The sequence below is a fragment of the Microtus pennsylvanicus genome, chromosome 2, assembly GCF_037038515.1.
Source record: "Microtus pennsylvanicus isolate mMicPen1 chromosome 2, mMicPen1.hap1, whole genome shotgun sequence".
Taxonomy (NCBI): domain Eukaryota; kingdom Metazoa; phylum Chordata; class Mammalia; order Rodentia; family Cricetidae; genus Microtus; species Microtus pennsylvanicus.
The window spans coordinates 104,214,646-104,235,620 of record NC_134580.1 but is presented as its reverse complement, the minus strand read 5'-3'; the positions used below and the strand labels follow the sequence as shown (position 1 = coordinate 104,235,620).

General features: G+C 39.0%; 2 protein-coding genes across 2 annotated transcripts in view; one reads left to right on the top strand and one right to left on the bottom strand.

Moving 5' to 3' along the window:
• Nucleotides 1-20,975, top strand: part of Fam227b (family with sequence similarity 227 member B) — a 151,457-nt gene that overhangs the window by 35,374 nt on the left and 95,108 nt on the right. Inside the window, 1 exon segment of the mRNA XM_075962047.1 lies at nucleotides 1,406-1,543. Coding sequence (XP_075818162.1) covers nucleotides 1,406-1,543 — 138 coding nt within the window.
• The window catches only part of Fgf7 (fibroblast growth factor 7), a 53,759-nt gene continuing 42,513 nt past the window's right edge, over nucleotides 9,730-20,975 (bottom strand). Inside the window, exons 3-4 of the mRNA XM_075962046.1 lie at nucleotides 12,604-12,707; nucleotides 9,730-11,574 (exon numbers count right to left, since the gene is read on the bottom strand). Coding sequence (XP_075818161.1) covers nucleotides 11,380-11,574; nucleotides 12,604-12,707 — 299 coding nt within the window. The 3' untranslated portion in view covers nucleotides 9,730-11,379. The remainder of the gene's footprint in view (nucleotides 11,575-12,603; nucleotides 12,708-20,975) is intronic.

The window sequence follows — 20,975 nt, the reverse complement described above, 5'->3', positions numbered from 1 at the left end:
GCATGCATGGTCATTCTTCCAGGGCAGTTTCTGGTCTTTGATGTATGTTCTTAAAAACGGGGGGCTAAAAACAAATCCATGTGGAAGAAACTGATGCTTCTCCTGTTCTACTTGTAGGTTTCGGTCCTCTGTATTATACCCAAAACAAAAATTAAAAATCCAGGAAAGAGATACGCTAAGAAACACATTTAAGATGCTCATATTTGAAAAGTCTTGAATTTCCAGTCTGGAAGACATTAGGACAAGGGATAGAAACAGTGGAGTGTTGTCGATTTTACTGAGAATCCTCAGAACCTTGAAAACAAAAAGGAAGTGCTCAAAACTTCCAGAGAACGGAGAGCTCAAAAGAGAGAGTGCCACGAATCTCTATCAGCAGCTCTGAATGCTAGGATAGAATAGAATAATGAGTTAACAATTTTGAGGGAAAATAATTCATAACTTACACCTAAACAAACTGTCGCTGAGGCTAGCAATGAAGTCCAGGCATTTTCCAGATGTGCCGATCCTTTCTAGAAAGTTACTTTGAACTCATCTTTTTCTTATGAAGCTATTATACAGATATCCAGCAACACATGAAATAAGAAGAGGAAATGAGATTCCAGATGCAAAGGTTCTAGCGTGTGAGAGACGTAGTCCTTAGCATAATGGTGGCGAGAGCTCCCAGAATAATGGCTGCACATTAAGTCTAGTGGGAAAATGTTCAGATTGGAGCACATCCCACAGCTTTGGAGGAGAACCAACACATTTTTGCCTTTATCCCAACAACCAAATGATAGTTTACCACCAGACTATATTAATCTTGAACTGTGTCTTTTACATTTTGTATTTAAAACCTGAGAATGTACCCTTCTCGGGGTCAGACTGTTTCTAGAGATAGTAAATAATTATAGGTATAATTGGTTCAACCATTGTAGAGCCCTGGCCACAAACACCCTCTCCTTTCCTGGATTCTTTCTCCAGATGTTTGACATCCTCAGAGCAGGTGCCAAGCAATTGGGGTGAGCCTTGAGCCCTGGAGCCTGCTGGCATGAATGAATTATTCCTTTTTTTAAAAACCAACAAGATAGTTGTCATGCCTCAGTGTTGCTCCCGCCTCACCAATCTGTCTTCCTACTGTGGTCCTCTGTAGTGTGGCATCCTTCTCTTGTGAGCAATGAAAAATAAGCAATCCTGCCTTCGTCATCTATCTGTTGGCCTTACTATACAAGTAACTTTCTGTTAGTGCCTGATGTTTTCAAACATAGCCAGTCAAGAGCACTCAGCAAGTGAAATGCAAGGCATCCGTGTATTTTATGCAGTGGCGGCTAATAATAAAAATAAACCATAGCTGTATCTAAAGAGATGTAGAAAATTCTCCGCTAAATCGTAAAGTCCGACTGGCTAAATATACACATTACATTCACAGGTATAAAGCCTCAGACTGGCTTTTGGACCCGCTGGAAGCTATCAGAGCTCTGCACGACCACCATTCATGGCAACAAGCGAGCACCCCTGAAATCGGTGAAAAAGAGGATCATTTCCAGCCAGGAGCGTATAGCATCCAGTAAGCAAATTCGATAAATTAGATGTGAGAAGATAGCCAAAGTATAATACATTGGGTCAGTTACTAGTCCTGTTTCTCTAATAACCCAGTTCTGTGACAGTCCTAGACTATGTTTGATTTGTAGATGGCTGCTATGGCAGTGGTGTGTCTTAAGGCCCTTTCCTGTCTTCCTGCAAGTCTTAGGACGATGGGCATTCGCACCTCAGGCTGTGTGGGTTAGTTAGATGACAGTGTGTCTCACCAATAGAGAAGTTTAGTGTTTTTATTTGGTACATTCAAATCATATTTCCTTTAGAGTTTAAGTCTTGTATTTTGTTAAGACTTAGCTAAGATTATGAGAATGCTTACCTGTGCTTTTTCCTAGTGCTTTCTTGCTTCTATATTTGGCTGGCTTACTTAATCCATTTGGAATTTATTTTATGATCAGGAATCTGTTTTTTCCACTTTTTCTTTTCAAAATGACTCATTTACTAAATAATCCAATTATGGGAAAACTTAAATATCAATTTACTTTGCTATATCTTTGTATTTTCTCCTGTTTCTTGAATTCTGTGCCCAAAATGACCATACAAAAAATCAAACCTCCTTAACTACTCACAATTAATGAATTTCTTAAGGCAAATTTATTTCTCTCCTGGTTATACAATGTCTCTAGGACCAAGCATGGCCTTGGTGTGCAGGCTTCATTTCTGATCAGGTGAGTTGGAAACAAGGTTTCTTGGTTGATTTCAGAGCATGGCGGGGAGAGAGCTGCTGTCCGGTGTTTTCCTTGAAAAACACCAGGGAAGAAGGGCTAACCTATCAACCAGCTCTTGAGGCGTCTACTCCTTGGCTAATGTATGATGCTGCAATTCTTTAACTGGTTCATTGTGGCTTTTCAGCTCTGTGCATTTGGAAGTGATTGCTCACAAATGGAGAAATGGTTCCTACTTTTAGCTGAATAAATATCATGACACGTGGTTCCTATCAATTAATAATTATAGGAAAATGCTCGTTTGCTGTTGATACCCTTTGATGAGTTTTCTAGAATGCCATACATAGACCAGAAAGGACTTTAAAAGCCAGAAGTCAATGCACAAAAGATAAGCTCTATCCCTATTATCTATGTATCTATATCTATATCTATCTGTGCTTTAGCCCCGGCAAGAACTTGCTGTTCTACTAGATAACTGCTTTGAAAGTAAAGTCCCTTAAATAAGGAGGTGGTCATCACCCCTCATTTCTACACAACCTTTGCTTTCCTCGGTGAGTTTCTGCCACTGGAGATTTAAGAAGTTGGTTAAGACCGTCTGTGTGCATTTGTCCATCCAAGGTGTTTTTAAATGTTTGTTCCATTTCACAGATTTCAGGTATACTGTGAATTTTTACAGAATTCACTTTCTGATGCTTAGCGGATGTTTAACTGTGAGAAGATAGACCAGGACTAGCTGTGTTTACCATCTTTTATATTCTTTTTGCAATAGGTAGTGATTATTACAGGAACCCACAACCAGTCAGCATGCAGAGAACAAGGAACTGTGGCTTGCTACGCTCTAAATGAGACGTTCAGAGCTCAGGGCTCATCATGGAAGAGAGGTTGCCCATGCTCCATCTTCCCAGACCCAATCATTCACAGGCAGGCATTTCAAAAGAGGTCATGTGAGGTTAGAAGGGGAGCATTGGGAGTACAGGGAAAGTCATTGGATTGAAGAGAATAGGGTTATGAATTTTATCAAAAACATGTATAAAGTATTTTAAAAGAAATCCTATGGTTTAAGCATTTAAAATATTGTGAACATAAAAGTATTGTAAATCATGTCTGTTGTTACCCTCATCATAAAAACATTCTATATCAAGTAGATAATAAATAGACATGCAGAAGATAATTCACAATGATATTAGAACATGTTAAATAAACCTCTGCTAAAAGGAGAAGTTGTAATATTTTTAAAGTTTATTTTTATTTTACATGTTATACTGATTTTGTACATGTATGTCTGTGTACCACATGTATGGCTTATTCCCTCAGGAGCCCTAGAACTGGAGTTATAGACAGTTGTGAACCCCATTGTGGGTGCTAGATGTTAGACCTGGGTCTTGTAGAAAGACAACCAGTGTATTAACCACAAATCCGTTTCTCCAGTTCCTAAAATGAAATTTTAAAAATACTTTTTGAGATAGAGCATAATATGTAATCTTGCCACCCTGGAACTTGCTAGATAGATGAGACTGGTCTTAAACTCAGAGGTTTGGCCACCTTTGCTTCCTGGGTGCTGAAATTGAAAGCTTGCACCAGTGTGCCTTTAGAGTCCTGAAGAGGGCACACAGTCTCCTGGATCTGGAGTCTCAGAAGTTTGTGAACCATCCAATGTGGGTGCTGGGAACCAAACCCAGGTCCTCGGCAAGAGCAGCAGGCACTTTCATCACTGAGCGGTCTCTCCAGGCTCAAATTAAAAATTTTGCTGTTATTTTTAAAGTGAATAAATATAACTGACTGGACATTCACAATCATGAAGTCAACACTTTTATCTTACCATAAACATTGGACAGATTAATAGTGAATTCCATGAAAAATACATCATTTATAAACACATCGATACTAACCAATGAAATTTGAATCAAAATTGTAATAACCACTGTTACCTTGCAATGTTGTGATATGGGAGAGAATTGAGGGGAGGGAGAAGCTAAGAAATATTAGATAATTTTATGAAAACTTATAAACATTAAGTTCAGGGCCTAAGAGACATTCTTTAATGCAGAGAGCTATATCAGGCAGAGAGCTTCAACTGCATGTTTTCCCTAATGAATTCCACTTGTGCTGCACTGGACCAGAAGCGCTGTCAGACTTGTGGCTGACTGAATTAGAGGGCAGAGTCTCTCCTCATGGAATGGCTACTGCACTTGTTTGAAAATGTACTTTTAAAACCTGGGTGTAAAGGACAGGCATGGCGCTGACCTTTGCCCCGGGGCAGGTAGTGTACGTAGTCATGGCGACGTGGCTACAAGGAACTTTCTGTATGTTCCATCAGCAGATTAGTCATCTGCTAGAATGAAAAATTAGACAATGTGGTGCTTCTGATACAGCACAGTGGCTTTCTGGCAACTAATCTCGAAGTAAAGAAAACTGATGAAGCATCCGATAAGATATTTAAAAAGATGATTCCAGAGAAAGGCAGGGAAGCATGAGCAGCTGCCAAAGGACAGTTAAATAGGAAAAAATGCCACTAATTAGAATGAGAGAGTCTGCAAAGACTTCGCATGGAAAAGAACCAAATAGAAATTTGGAACTGAAGAAGTTAACAAATCAAATAAAATACAGCTGAAAGACTTGACAACAATCTAAAGCAGAAAGAAATTCTGAGCTTAAAGACATCTCCTTTGAATTTCCCAATTGGATGGAAAGAAAATTAAAAAGTAGAAGAAAAAACAAAACAAAAACCTGAGACAGCAGGCCATGCCACACAAACAGACATCCGACCCTTAGGAGCTGAGAAGGGGGGTGTAGGATATGTAAAACAGTCGCCCTAGACTTCCCTAACCTTGGGAAAGATGCAGTCACTGGGTTCAGGAGCTACAGAAGACTCAGCCCATTTTCAGAGTTTCTTATGAACTTGACGGTATCCGCTCCGCAGCCTGAATGTGACTGCCACTCTGCTGGCTTCCATGCAATTGAAGATTGTCTTCTGTGTGATGTGAAAAATAATTGCAAATTTGAACAGAGGGATTTTTATGATCTTTAATGCATGTTCGTTTTGAGAATGGACTTTGGACTGGCATATTCTGTAAGCATTTTGCTATCAAGATGATTACAGCTCTTTCTCATGTTTCCGCTCCTTCTAGTGTCCACTGTAAATAGAAAAATGATGGAAAACCTGGGTGGGAAGGAATAAGGCTCTTCTCTATGTTTAAAGAGGAGACAAGGAAGAGCCAGGCCTAAATCCTAAAGAATTTTGTTTTGTGGTTTTCTTCTTATCTTGTTAGTTCTCAATTGCAGCAAAACCATTAGAGATTACTGAGGAATAATAAAAATGACACCCCCCATCCCCTATCCCATAGTTACTGACCTGGGACGGGGGACAAGGCTTGTGTGTAAACGGAGACACTGCTTTGGTTTCCCAGCTGCCCAGACCCAAATAACCACACAGAAATTTTATTAATTACAACACAGTTTGGCCTATTAGCTCAGGCTTCTTATTAACTACCTCTTACATCTTAAATTAATCCATTTCTATTATTTTATATTTTACCAAAAGGCTCATAGTTTGTTACCTTTTGCTTCTTGAGTGGCTACATGGTGTCTGCCTGACTCCGCCTTCTTTCCTCCTCTATCTCTGCTTAGCCAAGACATTTTTAATATAAGACTTGGACTTCCCACAGGACAGGGAACCCTGATTGCTTTTCGGGCTGGGGGGGGCCTTAATTGGGGAAGGGGGAGGGAAATGGGAGGCGGTGGCGGGGAAGAGACAGAAATCTTTAATAAATAAATAAATTTAAAAAAAAGACTTAGACTCCTTAGGATAGGATAACTATTGAAACATTTAGCATATGTTTCTTACTTGATATTTTTCATGCTGGTTGTAATTCTAATTTTTATTTATATTTTTGCCTCTTCTTTTTGCTGTACAATACTTGATATTTGTTCTTATTGTATATAGTTTTGTATTAGGCTTTGAACCTTGTTATTTAGACCAAAGGGGGAAGTGTTGTGGGAACTCCTTCAGCCAATAGCCTTTTAGATACCGGGCCACTTTGGGCGTAGCACCAGGTACTATACATGCATGTGCAGCCACTTTTTCTGCTGGATTTCCTGCCTTACTATATTCTTCCCTGCCATAGCCCAAAGCAGCTTCTTTATTAACAAATGCCAATAAAACATAGTCACAACATACAGAGGGGAAATCCCACATCACTTGTGTTTCAAAAAGAAAAGTGACTCCCAGATGTAACTCCAGTGTGCATCCTACATGGAAACCAGTAGCTTTGGGGTTTTTCTAGGTTTGGTTTTGCTTACATCAGTTCTCATCTTGTGGGTCATGACCTTTTTGGGGTTCAAACCTTCTCTGATTTTCTTGTGGAAGATAGGACCAATTTCCCAGAGAAAATATGCCTGATTTATTTATTTCTCTATAAGTGGTCACCACTGAAAGCCTTAAATTGGCCTTATTAGGTTTATAAACCCATTATGTGGGTTTATGGTAAAATCTTAAATGGCCATGTAGTGTGTGTCTTGTGTATACTCTATATTGGCCTCCTCTTCTGGTGGGCACTGCAGGGGTAACACCTCCCCTATGTGTGTGCAGAAGCGGCATCACACTGGAGATTGCTTCTTAAAACTATGGCTTCATTTGGGAACTTTTATTCTCTGATCCACCGTTTTGTAGGAAATAAACTTCTTTTGAGAAATGGTGCTATATAGAGGCCTGAGCAGGGAGCTGGTGTTTGCAGCTGCAGCCATGAGGAATGGTACTCTATTCTCCTCAGACTGTATTGAGATCAGTGGCTGCCCTGGCTGATATGAGGGCTTGCAGGCAGAGGCCTAGATAATTATAAGACAAAAGAGCTGTTGTTTAAGGTTATTAAATTTTCATGTTATATGCCATAATAACTAATACATAACTGTATCCAGGCAGAGAAAGAAATAATCATTGTTCATATAACGATACAGGCTTTCAGGAAGCCTGTGATGGTAGCTGGAAATAGGACCATGTCAGCCAGGAAGCAAGCGGGAAACCAAGAGATACCTTCTTATGAGAGTAATTGCCTAGCTCCTTGAGAGATGGTTCTTTCAAAAGAAATCACAAACATGGTAAGATAGTAGGATTTTGTTATTCCTCACTTCCTGTTAAGTCTCAATTCAAGAGAAAATAAATCTTCTTGATAAATTCTTCAAAATTAGAGAGCAGAAGGGAGCCTCTGGGAGTCCAATAGAATACATCGCTGTCACCGAAGATCAAAGCTTTATTGAATGAGGTAGAATGAGCAAAAACTAACCTGCCAATATCACTGAAAGAGTTATATGTGAGGCTTTAATGAGATATTTCATAGCAAGAACATTCTAAGAACCCTAACCATCTGCTTCAAGGGTATCTTAGAAATGGTCACACTTGATAATCATCTGATAGTCACATGGGCCCATGTTCATTCTGATGGATTATGGTTGACACACACACACTCACACACACACACACACACACACACACACACACACACACGGAGGAGGAAGAGAAACGTTCAGAACTTGAATGTCTTCCTCTAGCACTCTCTACCTTATCTTTCGAGACAGGATCTCTCTCTGTGGTCCCATAGATCACCTATTGACTAGACTGGCTAGTAGAGGCTCAGAAATCTGTCTGTCTCTGTCTCTTCCCAACATTAAGAATCAATGGAGTATTTTGGCTGACCAATAACCATCCACATTAGGTGTTAAATACTTATTGTCACACATTTACAAAATGATCTTAGCTTATGTACTATTTGTATGTAAAGTTGGACTATGAATGATAGGAAATCATCTATGTCTCACTGACTCTCAGGTACATGACAGTGGGGTAAGGGTGACATTGCAGCCTTGCAGTTGAGTCTCAGATGTCACTCCCAGCTTCAACTTTGTTCACAAGTCTGCTACAGAGTGAAATGCAAACTAACATGAATCATAAGATGATTTTAAGTGAATGTTCTGTCTTTGGTGAGATATCGTACATGATTTTTTTTTTTAGGTTTTCACGCTATACTATTCTAAACATTTAGGGGATCACACAGCAGAGTCTCCGTAATCACTCTTCATGGTTTTCGACATCAAAAAAAAAAAATAACTCAAAGAAAAAGCTCTAAGTGATAGAAACTTTATTTCCCCTTCTCTTTTGTATCTAAACTTACAGCAGCTCGAAGGTCAGCGGTCTACATTGTGGCTTGTCTGTGTTGAAGTGTTTTACTTCACTTGTATTGAAAGTATCTTTGTTTATTCTGTTAACGTTCATATTTTTTCACTTAGTCCTTTACCAGTTTCTAGAAACCCACATGTTGGTATGATTTTCTTTTTAAAGAACATTTTAGAAAAGAATACTCTTATTATAAAAATGTCCTTCATGATACTTTCCATTTATAAATTTAAAAGTTCACATAAAAGTTGCTTAGGAATCAAAATTGGAAATCACATTCCTTTTCTCCTTTTGAGTCAAATTATAAAAGTACCATTATGCACTAAGTCAGGTGCCAAGTGGGTCCCAGGTGCTCTTAACTAGATGGCATCTCAATGGAGGTTCAAACCAAACAAGGAGATCACTGACAAGCTAAGCAGGACACATGCTAAGTGACCTCAGCTGTGGCAAGCTGTATCCAGCCAGCACCTTGAGTCTACTAAAAGCTGTACCCTGATCTATGAAAGAAGGAGGGAGATAAAGGCCTCACAGACTTCCAAGACTCTAGATTCTAAATGTGTTTGACTAAAGTAGATTTTATTTTCTGGAATCCACATGTTAAGTTTTTTTTTTAAGTAGAGCTAAACCTATAATTAAACATAAATGCTGGGGCAGGTGAGATGGATCAGTTAAGAGCACACACTGCTCTTGCAAAGGAGCCGAGTTCAGTTCTAGCACCGCTTCTGAACTCAAAGAGGACCTGCGCTCAAGTGTACATACCAATACAGACACACACATAGGTACAGAGTTTTAAAATAACAACAGTAAATCTGGCTCATCTAATTTGATATTCTAATTTAATGGTAGCTATAGCCACCTTCTATGCTTACTCACGGCTTGTGTTTACGCTTCTGCATGATCATGCTTCAGCCTGAGGTTTTACGTTTTCAGTAAGAATAATTGCATCCCACCTTTTCCTTGGAAACTGTTAGTTGAATGGGTCCGTGTATATATAAGCTGATTGTGGCCCAGCACTCAGCTAGGCACTGATGGAACAGCTGTGAGGAGCACAGTCTGCTTCTACCCTTGGTACGCTCCTAAGACTCCAGGCACAGGAGCCTGGGCCAGGAAGCTAGACTAGCAATGGCCTTGAGTCCCTGAATAGAGTTGCTAGTCCCTCAGGGCTTCTCCTATGGTGTGTGTGTGCGTGTGTGTGTGTGTGTGTGTGTGTGTGTGTGTGTGTGTGTGTGTGTGTGTGAGTGTGAGGGATGGCAACACTTCCTACCTTCTGGTAGCCTGGACACTTGGGCAAACCACAAGCAAGTCAAGTAATTCTGTTGTTTTGTTGACAGGGACTTTAATCTTATAACCTTCACTCATGAGCATATTACCAAATAGTATTTTATGTAACATAAAGAAACTTCAGTAAAAAGTGCTTTGAAGTTGATATCACAATATACCAACAGTTTAAGTAACTTGGTGAGCATGCATACAGTTCCATCAGCACCTGCTGGTGGCAGAACTATGGAGTGAATCTTGTCTGTTAGGCCTGTTGTCTGTGGCCGGACCTGAAGCCTCAAGGTGTCTGGGGCCTTACACACTGCCTACAGCCTCCAATGCGGTTGTTTTCTTCCCACTTTAATGTTGGCCGATACTGCTAAAGATTATCAGATTGCTGACTTTAAACGGACTTCTAAACCATGCTTTATTGCCACGTATCAAAATACATTCTGACTAAAATCCTTTCTTTCTTTTACTGATGTGATCCGAATTCATTGGCAAGAGTTGTTGTGGCAAACTCTTTCCCACATATTTGTATCATTCGCTCTGAGCCATCTATTGTGAGCATGGCTGCAGGCTGTCATTTTTGTCCGGCATCCAACACTTGCTAGCCAAGTGCTGTGTGCTAGACTTGGTGTCAGTCACCAGGGGAGGAGAAGTCTGCAGTGCAGCCTGGCGTTCTGTTGTTCCCTTGAAATTAAAAGCATATGAAACAGAAACAGCTTCTTAAGGTTTTTTTCTTTATAAATAACATAAATTTAAATAACAAAACAATAAAATTCAAATACAACTTAAAGTAGAGTTTAATGCTGTAACCACGGGAAGGGGCGGAGGGAGCGTAATTATTTGTGGGAAGAACATAATTAAAAGTCGAGTTCCCAAATGTGAATTACACAAAAGATAGATATGTTACTGGAAAAAGAATTAGAGATTTCGGAATTTTATTTTTAGGGATTATAAAATGTTACTTTGTGGTGAGATGAAATACAGTATTATCATCATTATTACTATTTTATATACAGATTTCTAAGCATCCTGTTAGCGATACCTTTTCAATTTGAGTGGCATTTAGGACTTTTCTCATGTTAATCAGTACAGGTATGTTCCAGTACTGTCATTTTGTAAATCCCCCTGTTGATTCCATTCTATAATAAGATGTCGAGAACACTCACTTTTCTGAGTAGAGCTGACATGGATTCTAGCTCTTACAGGAAAGCTCTCAAACACTGCTCGTCCTCTACAGTTTGCGTGGGCTTGATGATCCTCAAGCATTCCAGCAGGGTTAGGTCTGACATACCTTATATAACATCATCTGCATCACCATCGTCATTATTATAGCAGCCATTTTATAAGCAGATAGTGATATTAAATACTCATTATCAGATAGTCAAATCTAACATACTCTGAAGGGTAAATTAATTTAAGAAAAACATCACTATTACTAACATGATTGTACAACCACTTTTACAACTTTTTACAACTTTTAGTTACTAAATCTGATTTTTGTGTATATTCTTCAACTCTTTCTTTAATGCAGTCTTTTAAAATAAACAAAAATGCGCAAGTCCAGCTTGATCAGTTTTCAGTAGTTTTCCAGCCTTTCTTGGTTACTTTAAAAGAGAGAGAGAGAAAGTAAGGAAAAAGAAGGAAGAAAAAAGTCCACTGGAAAGAAATCTCCCTGCTGAATGAAACTGGTTTCTCAAACACCACGTATGATTAGGTTATTGCCATAGGAAGAAAATGGGCCGTTTTTTGTTCTTTCTTCGTTTTCTTCCCTTTCACGGGAAGCCCCTTTTGGTTTAAGGCAACAAACATTTCCCCGCCACTGTGTGTCCATTTAGCTGATGCGTACGTGTTGTAATGGTTTTCCAGAATTAGTTCTTTGAAGTTGCAATCCTCATTGCATTCTTTCTGATAAAAACAAGCACAAGAAAAAAAGCAAACACAATTATTAAAACAAGTTCGGGGCGGGGGGCGGGGGGACTCAAGCTAACAGCAAGCAGGTGGTGGTCTGTAGAGCTGAAGAGTGTGTGGTTTATTTTAACCCTCGGAGTGAGCAGAGCTGATACAGTTGAGTGGGTTTATCTATGTCATGTATTGCCGTGGATCAAATGTGCCTTAAGTTTAACAAACAATCGCATAACACACATTTAGTTATGTCCCTTTGGACAGCCAATTTCTACTCTTTAATGTTGGGACCCCTCAGTCCATTCTTTGTCCACCGGAAATTTAGTGTAAAGGGTGTCGCCTCCACCTCCTGCAAGTGAGGAACTATTTGATAACCTTTATTTCACTTTCTACCATGTTGCCCTCAATTGTAAACAAAAGTAAAAAGGTAGCCAGTTTGTTCATCCAAGGAGCCAAATCTTCGTTTAAGCCCCTGTTCTGTAGTTTGCCTGCATGGGCACTATGCAGTGCTTCAAGAAGACAACAGAAATGAATTTTGCTTTATATTAATGGATTGAACTGTCAAATATTTCACATCATCATAAAGTGGAAACGATGTGAATGCTTACAGTTCAAAGCCCATGATTGGGGGGCTGATGTTGATAAATGAACTGAACACTTCAAAATTTTTCCCCAAGAATTTTCAGTGTCAGCAATGTGCAAATCAGATGGAGTCTAACACAAAGAGCTTTAATACTCACAGATGGAAATTTTAGGCTTCAAGTATCTAAAGTGCACATGGGGGTTTACATAGAAAGGACCCTAGAGATCAGTCGTTCCAAGTCATCTCACAGATGAAGAATCTATTATCCAGAGAGCCTAAGCAATCTAAGATCATACAGAATAGTTTGCCTCAATGTTGGGGTAAAAACAAAATGTTTTAATGGAATATCCAACTTGTACAAATGGAAGAAATTAATTACAAAATACAGAAAGGCACATATTTTTGACAAAAATAATTTGAATAATAACTAAGTTATCAATTATTAATACCTTTGCGTAGAGTTTTCCTTCTTTATTCATTGCAAGATAGTATTCACTTTCCACCCCTTTGATTGCCACGATTCCGACTGCCACAGTCCTGATTTCCATGATGTCTGTAAGGAATCACAGAAGCGTATATGATTACCCACTGTTCTTGAGACCTTTTCCCCGAACACGCAGCCACAAACACCAGAGAACTCATTAAACATCGGCGTGCGAACTGATGACGTTTTGTTGCGCAGCAAGGCTATCTGCGTGCAGAGAAATAGTTACATTATTCCTCCAGACCTACACTTCTAATATACTGTAGTGACAAAGCAGTTAATATTTGCTGGATTCACACCCTGAAAGAACCGCTCCCTCCCATGTATGGATGTGTCCAGTCATCACCACACACTGTGGGCAGGCATCCTTGCCACACCTACTTCCCTGAGGAGGATGCTGAAATACAGAGAAGTAAGGAGTCCGCCTATTTTATAAAACCAATGTTATTCAGATAATTTTGGTTTTTGTATATGATATGATAGAGGATCAGTGCCTTGCTCAGCCATCATCAGAGAAACTGCTTATAGTACATGGGAATTAACACAGAGGCCCACAACTGGCCAGTGTACAGAGGGAGACTGTGCAATCCTAAATGGGATGTCTTTACCTACCCCCCACCCTCATGGCTCAGGGACCTATGCAGAAGAGAAGGCAGAAAGATTGTAAGAGGTGGAGGGAATGCATGACTGCAAGGAAACAGTGTCTTCAGACGCAGCAGGACGGAGGCACTCACGGACTCACGGAGACGGTGGCAGCATGCACAGGGCCTGCACTAGCAAGCCACGTGGATTTCCACCAACTGAGAGAGAGAAGTGAAAGGGAGCTCCTACCCTTACCTGTCCGCAACTGATACACACTGCCAAAGAAAAGATTCTCCAGTAGAGTCTCACTAAGCAAACAAACCACTCTCTAGGGCAGGCCCCATGCCCATGAGTAGCTAATTAATTGGCCAACACAAAACTAACTCAGTGGTATTTTTGTAGACGTTTTGTCTTGTTTTGCTTGGTTTGGGTATTTTCTTTTTGTCTTGTTGGTATTTTTCTTGTATATCTTTTTGTGGAGGAGTGTGTGTGTGTGTGTGTATGTGTGTGTGTTTCTTGGCAGTTTTGATTGTTTTTATTTTTCTATTTCTAAAAGAGAGGAAGAACATGGAGTTAGGGCAGTGGGGAAGAGCCAGGAGGAGTTGGGGGAGGAGAAGTGTGTGATCCTAAAACTAGCCTAGTCAGTACTTGTCTTCTGTGTGAACAGAAGCCCCTTTCCAATATGCCATACTCAGCAATAGTCAGATACACCTAGTCCAACTGCATGTCTGATAGCTGGAATCTGACACAAGAGTAAAGGGATATATATTTTGTGGTTTTGTGAAGCATTGTGGAATGCACAAAATCCTGTAAATTTAGGAGAAAATTCAGAACACAATTCTGCTTTATGAACTCAAACAGCAAACACTCCGCAGAAACATCTTACTTAACGGAGAAGAGCACTTTCTGGAGAACACTGGCCTGAAGAGGCTCTGGAAATTTTACACATCCCTGACAAGTTCATGACAGGCGATGATGCTGACGCTGATGCTGATGCACTCACACAGCGTGCAGCAAATCTTCCCTGAGAGCTCCTGTCATGCCTGGCTCAGTTCAGAGACAAGCACCTGCCTCAGGCTCTCATGGTTTTCTCTAAAGAAGACATCAAGGGAAGCCATGCAGCACCAGCAGAATCCCTTGGGTTAAACTGTTACTCCTGCCGTGAAGAACACTGAAGACGGCAATGACTGCACCACACTTGCAATACCTTCAGAGCAGCATTTAAGAATCTTTTAAAGCTGGGTTCTGAAGACCTTAGCACTGTGAAAAGTGTGCACCATTTTCCTGTTTTCCAAACTCCATTAGCCCAATGCTGTATTGTCTGAGAGACGAGAGTACTGATCCAGAGCCTGGGGTTCGGCATTCATGATCAGTTAGGATTAGAGGATGCCTCTGTAATGTTTGCAGGGTGTTCCTTCATGGGACATTCGTCCACAAAACCCAGCTGCTGAGTGAAAGTTATTGGTCCTGTGGTATGTGAACTCCTTGCCTTTTAGGGCCAGTCGTATTGGTTGTCCCCAAAAGCTCCTCTATCCCCTGACTATCCATCCCTTGTCCACTGTAGTTGTGGTTGCTGCCCTTTGACACGAATTGCTGATAGACACTGTTGATCTTATTCTTCCCCATATTAGGATTAAAGAGACGCAATGAAGAATTGTAAGGATTTTAGCTTGAAATGGGGCGACAATACACTTTAAATGGCCACGTTGCTGTATTTTCAATTGTGTGACAGTAAAAAGAATTTTACATCTCAGGAAATGAACATATCTAAAAGCCATTTGGTGAGATAACACTAGGAGGTATGATCAGACATCAACCCTGATCGTTTAGTCTGCTCCACCCTGTCTGCTTTGCCCTTTTTTGAAATAAAAAACTCAGGGAATAAAAATATTAACACTGTTACTTTTTTGTTCACATGCAGAGTAGGAATGATGTTCCTCTCAATATCTACAAAAATCTGTAGAATTATTAACTATGTAAACCTATAGAATTTTGTCTCCATCCCAAAATAAGAGTGGAGAAGATTCTCAAAAATATAAGAATATATAACTTACAAATAATAATTTATCTGTCAAAATAACTAAATTGTTTTTGACCTTGTAATATACAATAAATAAAAAATTTATACTGCTTCCAATAAGGCAAATACAAGATGGTGTCTTTCTGTGGATCTCTGTTTCTGTTAAGAGTTTACTCATTTATCCCCACTGAGGTGGTGAAGCATATTACTCTACATAGATGCATCAAACCTTTAACATAGGAAAGAGCTCAAAAACTGAGAGAGAGAAAGGGAGGGGGGAGGAGGGAGGGGAAGAAAAGAAAGGGACAGAGAGCGAGAACATGAAAATTAATATATAATGCACCGCATGTCTAGCCAACACCTTCAGCAACAGCACGGGTCATCATTTAGGGTGTCTAGCTTATGCACCAGGGGACAGTCAGTAATGCCTTTTCTGTTTCCGGAATTCAGCTATTCATGGACTTATCGAGCCTTTTTGCTCGTTTAATCTTGTGCCACACTTGGAAACAGAGGTGGAGACCTTGAAATAAATTGTTATACTTAAACAAAATTCTCCCAGTACCTATCTACTTGCAGAATTATGAATATTCCCTTAATCTTGTTTTCACAATATTGATACTAGTTCTCTGTTTCTATTGTCAATAGCTTCATGATTAAGAATACTTTAACTTCCCTTTTCAAAATTATTTTCAATAACCATATGGAAACCTGCCCCATCCCAGCATATTAATATTTATTTCCTAAGATTCTCTTAAGAATTATACTGTTTTAAAAGTTTTGAGGGGAGAACATATAAATATGGAGGAATAATACACATTTTGGAGATAAAAAAAAGTGGTTTATTAGACTAATCAGAACATTTAATTTTGTCTTTGATCAAGTATACCTTCTTGCACACATTAAAACTAAGAACTAAAAAGAAAGAAACAAAAACAATTCTAATGTTAAATAATGAACTTTTAGAATATTCTGCCAAGATTGTGTTGAGTGAGAAATATCTTAATGGCTGAATATATGACATTTAAAGGTTTAGAATTAATTTGATAATAAATTCTATGACATAAATTCATGTTTTTAAAATTATATCCATTATCTTTAAAAGAACCAAGAACTTTAAAAATATAATAATAAACATCACTAAAAGTAGATAAGCTATCTGAAGAAATGGTAGCAGATGAGCGGATGAATGGGAAAGGTGCCATATCCTGTCACTAGAGAATGAAAACAACATTGAGGTCCCCCTCACAGCCATTAGCATGACAAAGCCCGACAGCTCAGGGCACATTGGCAAAGATGGAACTCAGCCCAGACTCCTCCTAGGTATTAGGAACACAACGTGCAGTCAACTTGGAAGACGCTTTGGCCTTTTCTTAGGAACGGAAGACAGAGAAGCCTTGTGCCAAGGCACTTACCCTATTGAGTAGAAGACATGTTCACACAGAAATCTGAGCATGAAGGTTTAAAGCAGCGTTACATGTAAGAGCTAGAAAGGAGAGACAACCAAGGTGTTCAAGAGAGAAATGAATAGCCAGACTGCTACATCCATTACCCGGAATGTTATTTAAGTGTCTTTAGAACTCAGTAGCAAGCCACAAAAAGACATGGAAAAAACTTACATGAGCATGACGTATGAAAGCAGGGGACTTTTAATCAGTGGACTGTTGTACAGGGCTGTAATGGCAGATACATTTTATTTTGCATTTGTCAGAATTCCTGGCATTGCACAGGACAACAAACTAACAACATGTATTTAAATATTGGTGGGAGGAAATATACACCATTCCAAGACATTAAAATAGTGGAACCATGATACCTCTGCTCGCTGCTCAAGTTGTATGCAAATCTATAATTGACTGAAAAATATAAGTTTTTAAATTGCAATTTTAATTTTTTAAAGTTGTACTCAAAATATTCATTAATTGTATACAATGACAGACTGTAAAGAGACTACTTATATGAAGATCTTGTTCCAAATACATAGTGTATATGGGGTTTGTTATGAATGTTGTCTTGGATGATAGATTAAGATCTGCTTATCAAATGAATTGTTTCTTTTGTAACACATGAACAGCTCTGAGTACTTATGAAGCAAATGCACATTGGCCAGTGTAGAAGGCACCAATTCTCTATGTGTGAGAAGACCACTATTCCACTCATAAGTGTGCTTCTCTCTTAAGTGTTGGGTGAAACATGAGAGTCGGTAATATTTTAGAAACTTGAACCATGCATTAATTATGCAGTCATTGAAATACTTTGGTATTAATAGAGTGACTATCAAATTTCAGTTCAGATTTTCTCTTTCTGCAGGCAAAGATAAGTGATACCCAGCAATATATGCCAATTGCTTAAATTCATGGAATGGAAAAATCAATTTCATAGGAATTAAAAGCCAAGAAATGTTATCCATGGTATAGAAGGGTCATAGGATCTGAATAGTGATCGCATTTAAATCAAATCTTAACTGATGGATAAGGTTAATGTGTAGACAAGAAGAAAACAATGCAGTTGAACACTTAGTACACGCAAAGTCATGAAAGCAAAGATTCAAATGTCATTTTCATAAGATTGGAGTTAAGAGTTACCTAGACTAAGAAGTATAAATAATAGCATTGAATACAAACTGAAAGAATTTGAACTTGCATTTGAAAACAGCGAGAGTTCCTTCTCCTTTGATCTTTGGAAGTGTCAGTCTGGGGTGGGTGAGGTGGCTTAGGCAGGACAGATGCTGACATTCTTCCCAAGGTGGAAAGAGAGAACCAACTCCCAGCATGCCCTCTGGCCACCAGCCACAGCCTCTGCACACTTGCCCCCATGCCAAATACACAGATAAATAGGTAAATGTCATAAAATATGTGTTTAAAAATAATATTGTCAGGCTGGAGATGCACTGGAGGAAAACTAGTTGTGTGTGAGAGGCAGGTAGGGGCTGAAACGAGCGTGCCTTGCTATAGTGCCACTAGAGTCATTTTGACAAACAAAAGTTACTGTGAACGTTTTTTTTAAATTATTGAATTCTTTTCAAAATGCCTCAGCTTAAATTTCTATAGTTATAGCCTACTCACACCGCAGTTCCTCGCTGGTCTAGATTTTAGAGTGTAAAGTGGTTAGCAAAACTAAAATCCTGTTTGAAACCAGTCTTCCTAAACCCACATTTCTCCTGGAGGTTTTTGTTGCAATTTCACTGTCTGTTGTAAGTCTCAAGTATTTGTGCTATGAATATCTCTGGCCAGTTTATGACCCTAGTGAACATGGGTTTATAAATAGAAAGTTCATGCACATGTATACAGAAATAGTCAGTGTGCTTCTAAACACCCGGAGACTTTCTTAATAAACTCTTGAGTTTCAAATGGTAAATTACATGTCCAAAGAGTAAACTGCGGGATACAGTTTTTGTTTGATCAGGCTTACTTGATTGGTATTCGGTAGCTTTAATTAAAGAATACAGCTATTGATAAGCTATAGTTTTTCTGTATCTGTGGCTTGTTGCTTGTTTGTTTTAAGCATGGCCACAATTACAAAGACAGCAAAGAATTTTTTGGAACAAGTGTCCTTTTTGACATTAGAATCCTGTGTCAGTGTGACATTTGTGCCGTGTCTTGCATGCGCTTTATTTGCTGTTGTAAATTTGAAGAATAAATTACCTTCAAAGAGCAGTTGACTCAACTCAGTCACCTCCTGCCTCCCAAGTCATCTGCAGCCCCTCTTCCCTTTGCTTTTTGGTTACAGAAATCCTCCTTTAAATGTATTCCCTTAATCAGGGATGCTTTAGGAGTCTCGTGGATTCCAGATACCATTTCCCAAGACTGTCTTACACAGTGAATCATATTAAATATGTATTACTCAACAGAAACACTTGAGAATTATTTCAAGGTTTTGTGCAATCTTTCTTTTGAAATTATTCTAAAATAAGTCTCTGAACTTGCCCTTTGCTATACATTTTACAGACATTTTGCATTCTTGAGAATTCTTACAAAGTGAAAAATACCAAATTGTCTTCAAATGTTGTTAAAATTATATTTAGTAAATAGTGAAGCTAGTGTGATATTTTATATGCTAAATATTTGCTAAGCACTATTTTTACATTTTAATGCAAATATCTGAATTTTAAAGTTCTAAATGTATTTCTAAGGACTTGTAATTTTTATAGACTCCGGGCTCAGTGTCCAGGGGCCAAATGAATAGTGTCCCTTCCCAGATGATGCAGCGCCCTCACCCTTCCCTAAACCCTTCACTAGAAAGTGATTTAACTTTCTCTTCACCCGTTCCACGTTTAACTGGCTGCTCTTGTCCAGACCACTGATAAACAGCAGTGTCAGGTTTAGAATGCTGTGACAGTCGTAACTGCAGCGTGTCCTTTACGCTTCCTCCCTTGTCCTAGTGTGACTGCTGCTGCTTCGCCAGCCTGGTGTCCTTCCTTGTATGAGTTCACTTGACAACTATTGCTCTCTTAGCTAAGAGGGAGGACACTTGACCGTGATCCCAGTTGCTTGGAAGGCTGAGGCAGGAAAATCACAAATTTGAAGGTAACCTAGGCAACATGGCAAAGTCCTCACTTCATTTTTTAAAGATTAGCTTTACTTAATAACATGTAACTATTGCTTTTGACAACTTACATTGTTTTTGTTCTTGAAAGTCATTTTCATCTCACTACCTGAAATATATTTTATTCTAGTTTTTAGTGTTTATTTTTATGTTTTGAATTTCAAACAGGAATTCAAATTTTCTTAAAGTGAGATGGAAATATTTTGAATGTGTAAGGTCAGACTTGGCCCTAAGCTGATATTTTATTTTTACAAATACCTATCTCATTTCTTTAGCATTATTTTTTGGATATTTTCATTCCCTTCTTTATAGGTGAGGCTCTTTCAATAGTTGCTCTCTCTCGGGATTGTTTTGTCTCATTGATTCACTTACAATGTAGCTGAGTGCCCACACTCACTAGCTGTAAGCTACCAGTTCTTATAAGCAGCTCTGGTTCCAGGTATTGTATATCTAGTGAATCGACGTTTCCATGGAGCCTTTCCTAGAAGTGAAGCCATTGGCCATGCTTACCGCTTTCCAGCATTTCCTTTGCTTTTCCTCATCCAGAATGGCTCGGACATTGTTCACCCGCTAGATTATTTGCTTCAAACCAACATTTTAGCAAAACTTAGATTGAGACAGAGAGCCTATTGTTCATGGTTCTCCCAGTCATGGGCCTTTAGCTTATTTCATACTAGCACACAAACACTCTCTTTCTTCTTATTCATTAATTGCTTCATTATTTCAGAATTTGGGGTATAGTAAAAAGTGTGAGCTGGGTGGTGGTGGCGCACGCCTTTAATCCCAGCACTTGGGAGGCAGTGGCAGGCAGATCTCTGTGAGTTCGAGGCCAGTCTGGTCTACAAGCGCTAGTTCCAGGACAGGTTCTAAAACTACAGTGAAACCCTGTCTCAAAAAAAAAAAAAAACCAAAAGTGTGCCCTTGAAGAATGTTTTAATAAAAGTACTTCTTTCAAGGTTATATTATAAAATCTGTTTAAATATAGTAGGTTTTATTTTGTACATAAGAAAAATTTAATTTCCTTTAACATTGTAAAACTCATGATCCCAACATACTTCCTATGGATTGAACACAAATAAAAGTTAATTATATGAATGCAAATTAAAATATGAATGTCATCATACCAAAGTTGACAAAATATATCTCTCTGATCTGAGTAACATGCTCATATGCTTTAAAAACTAGGTCAGTTA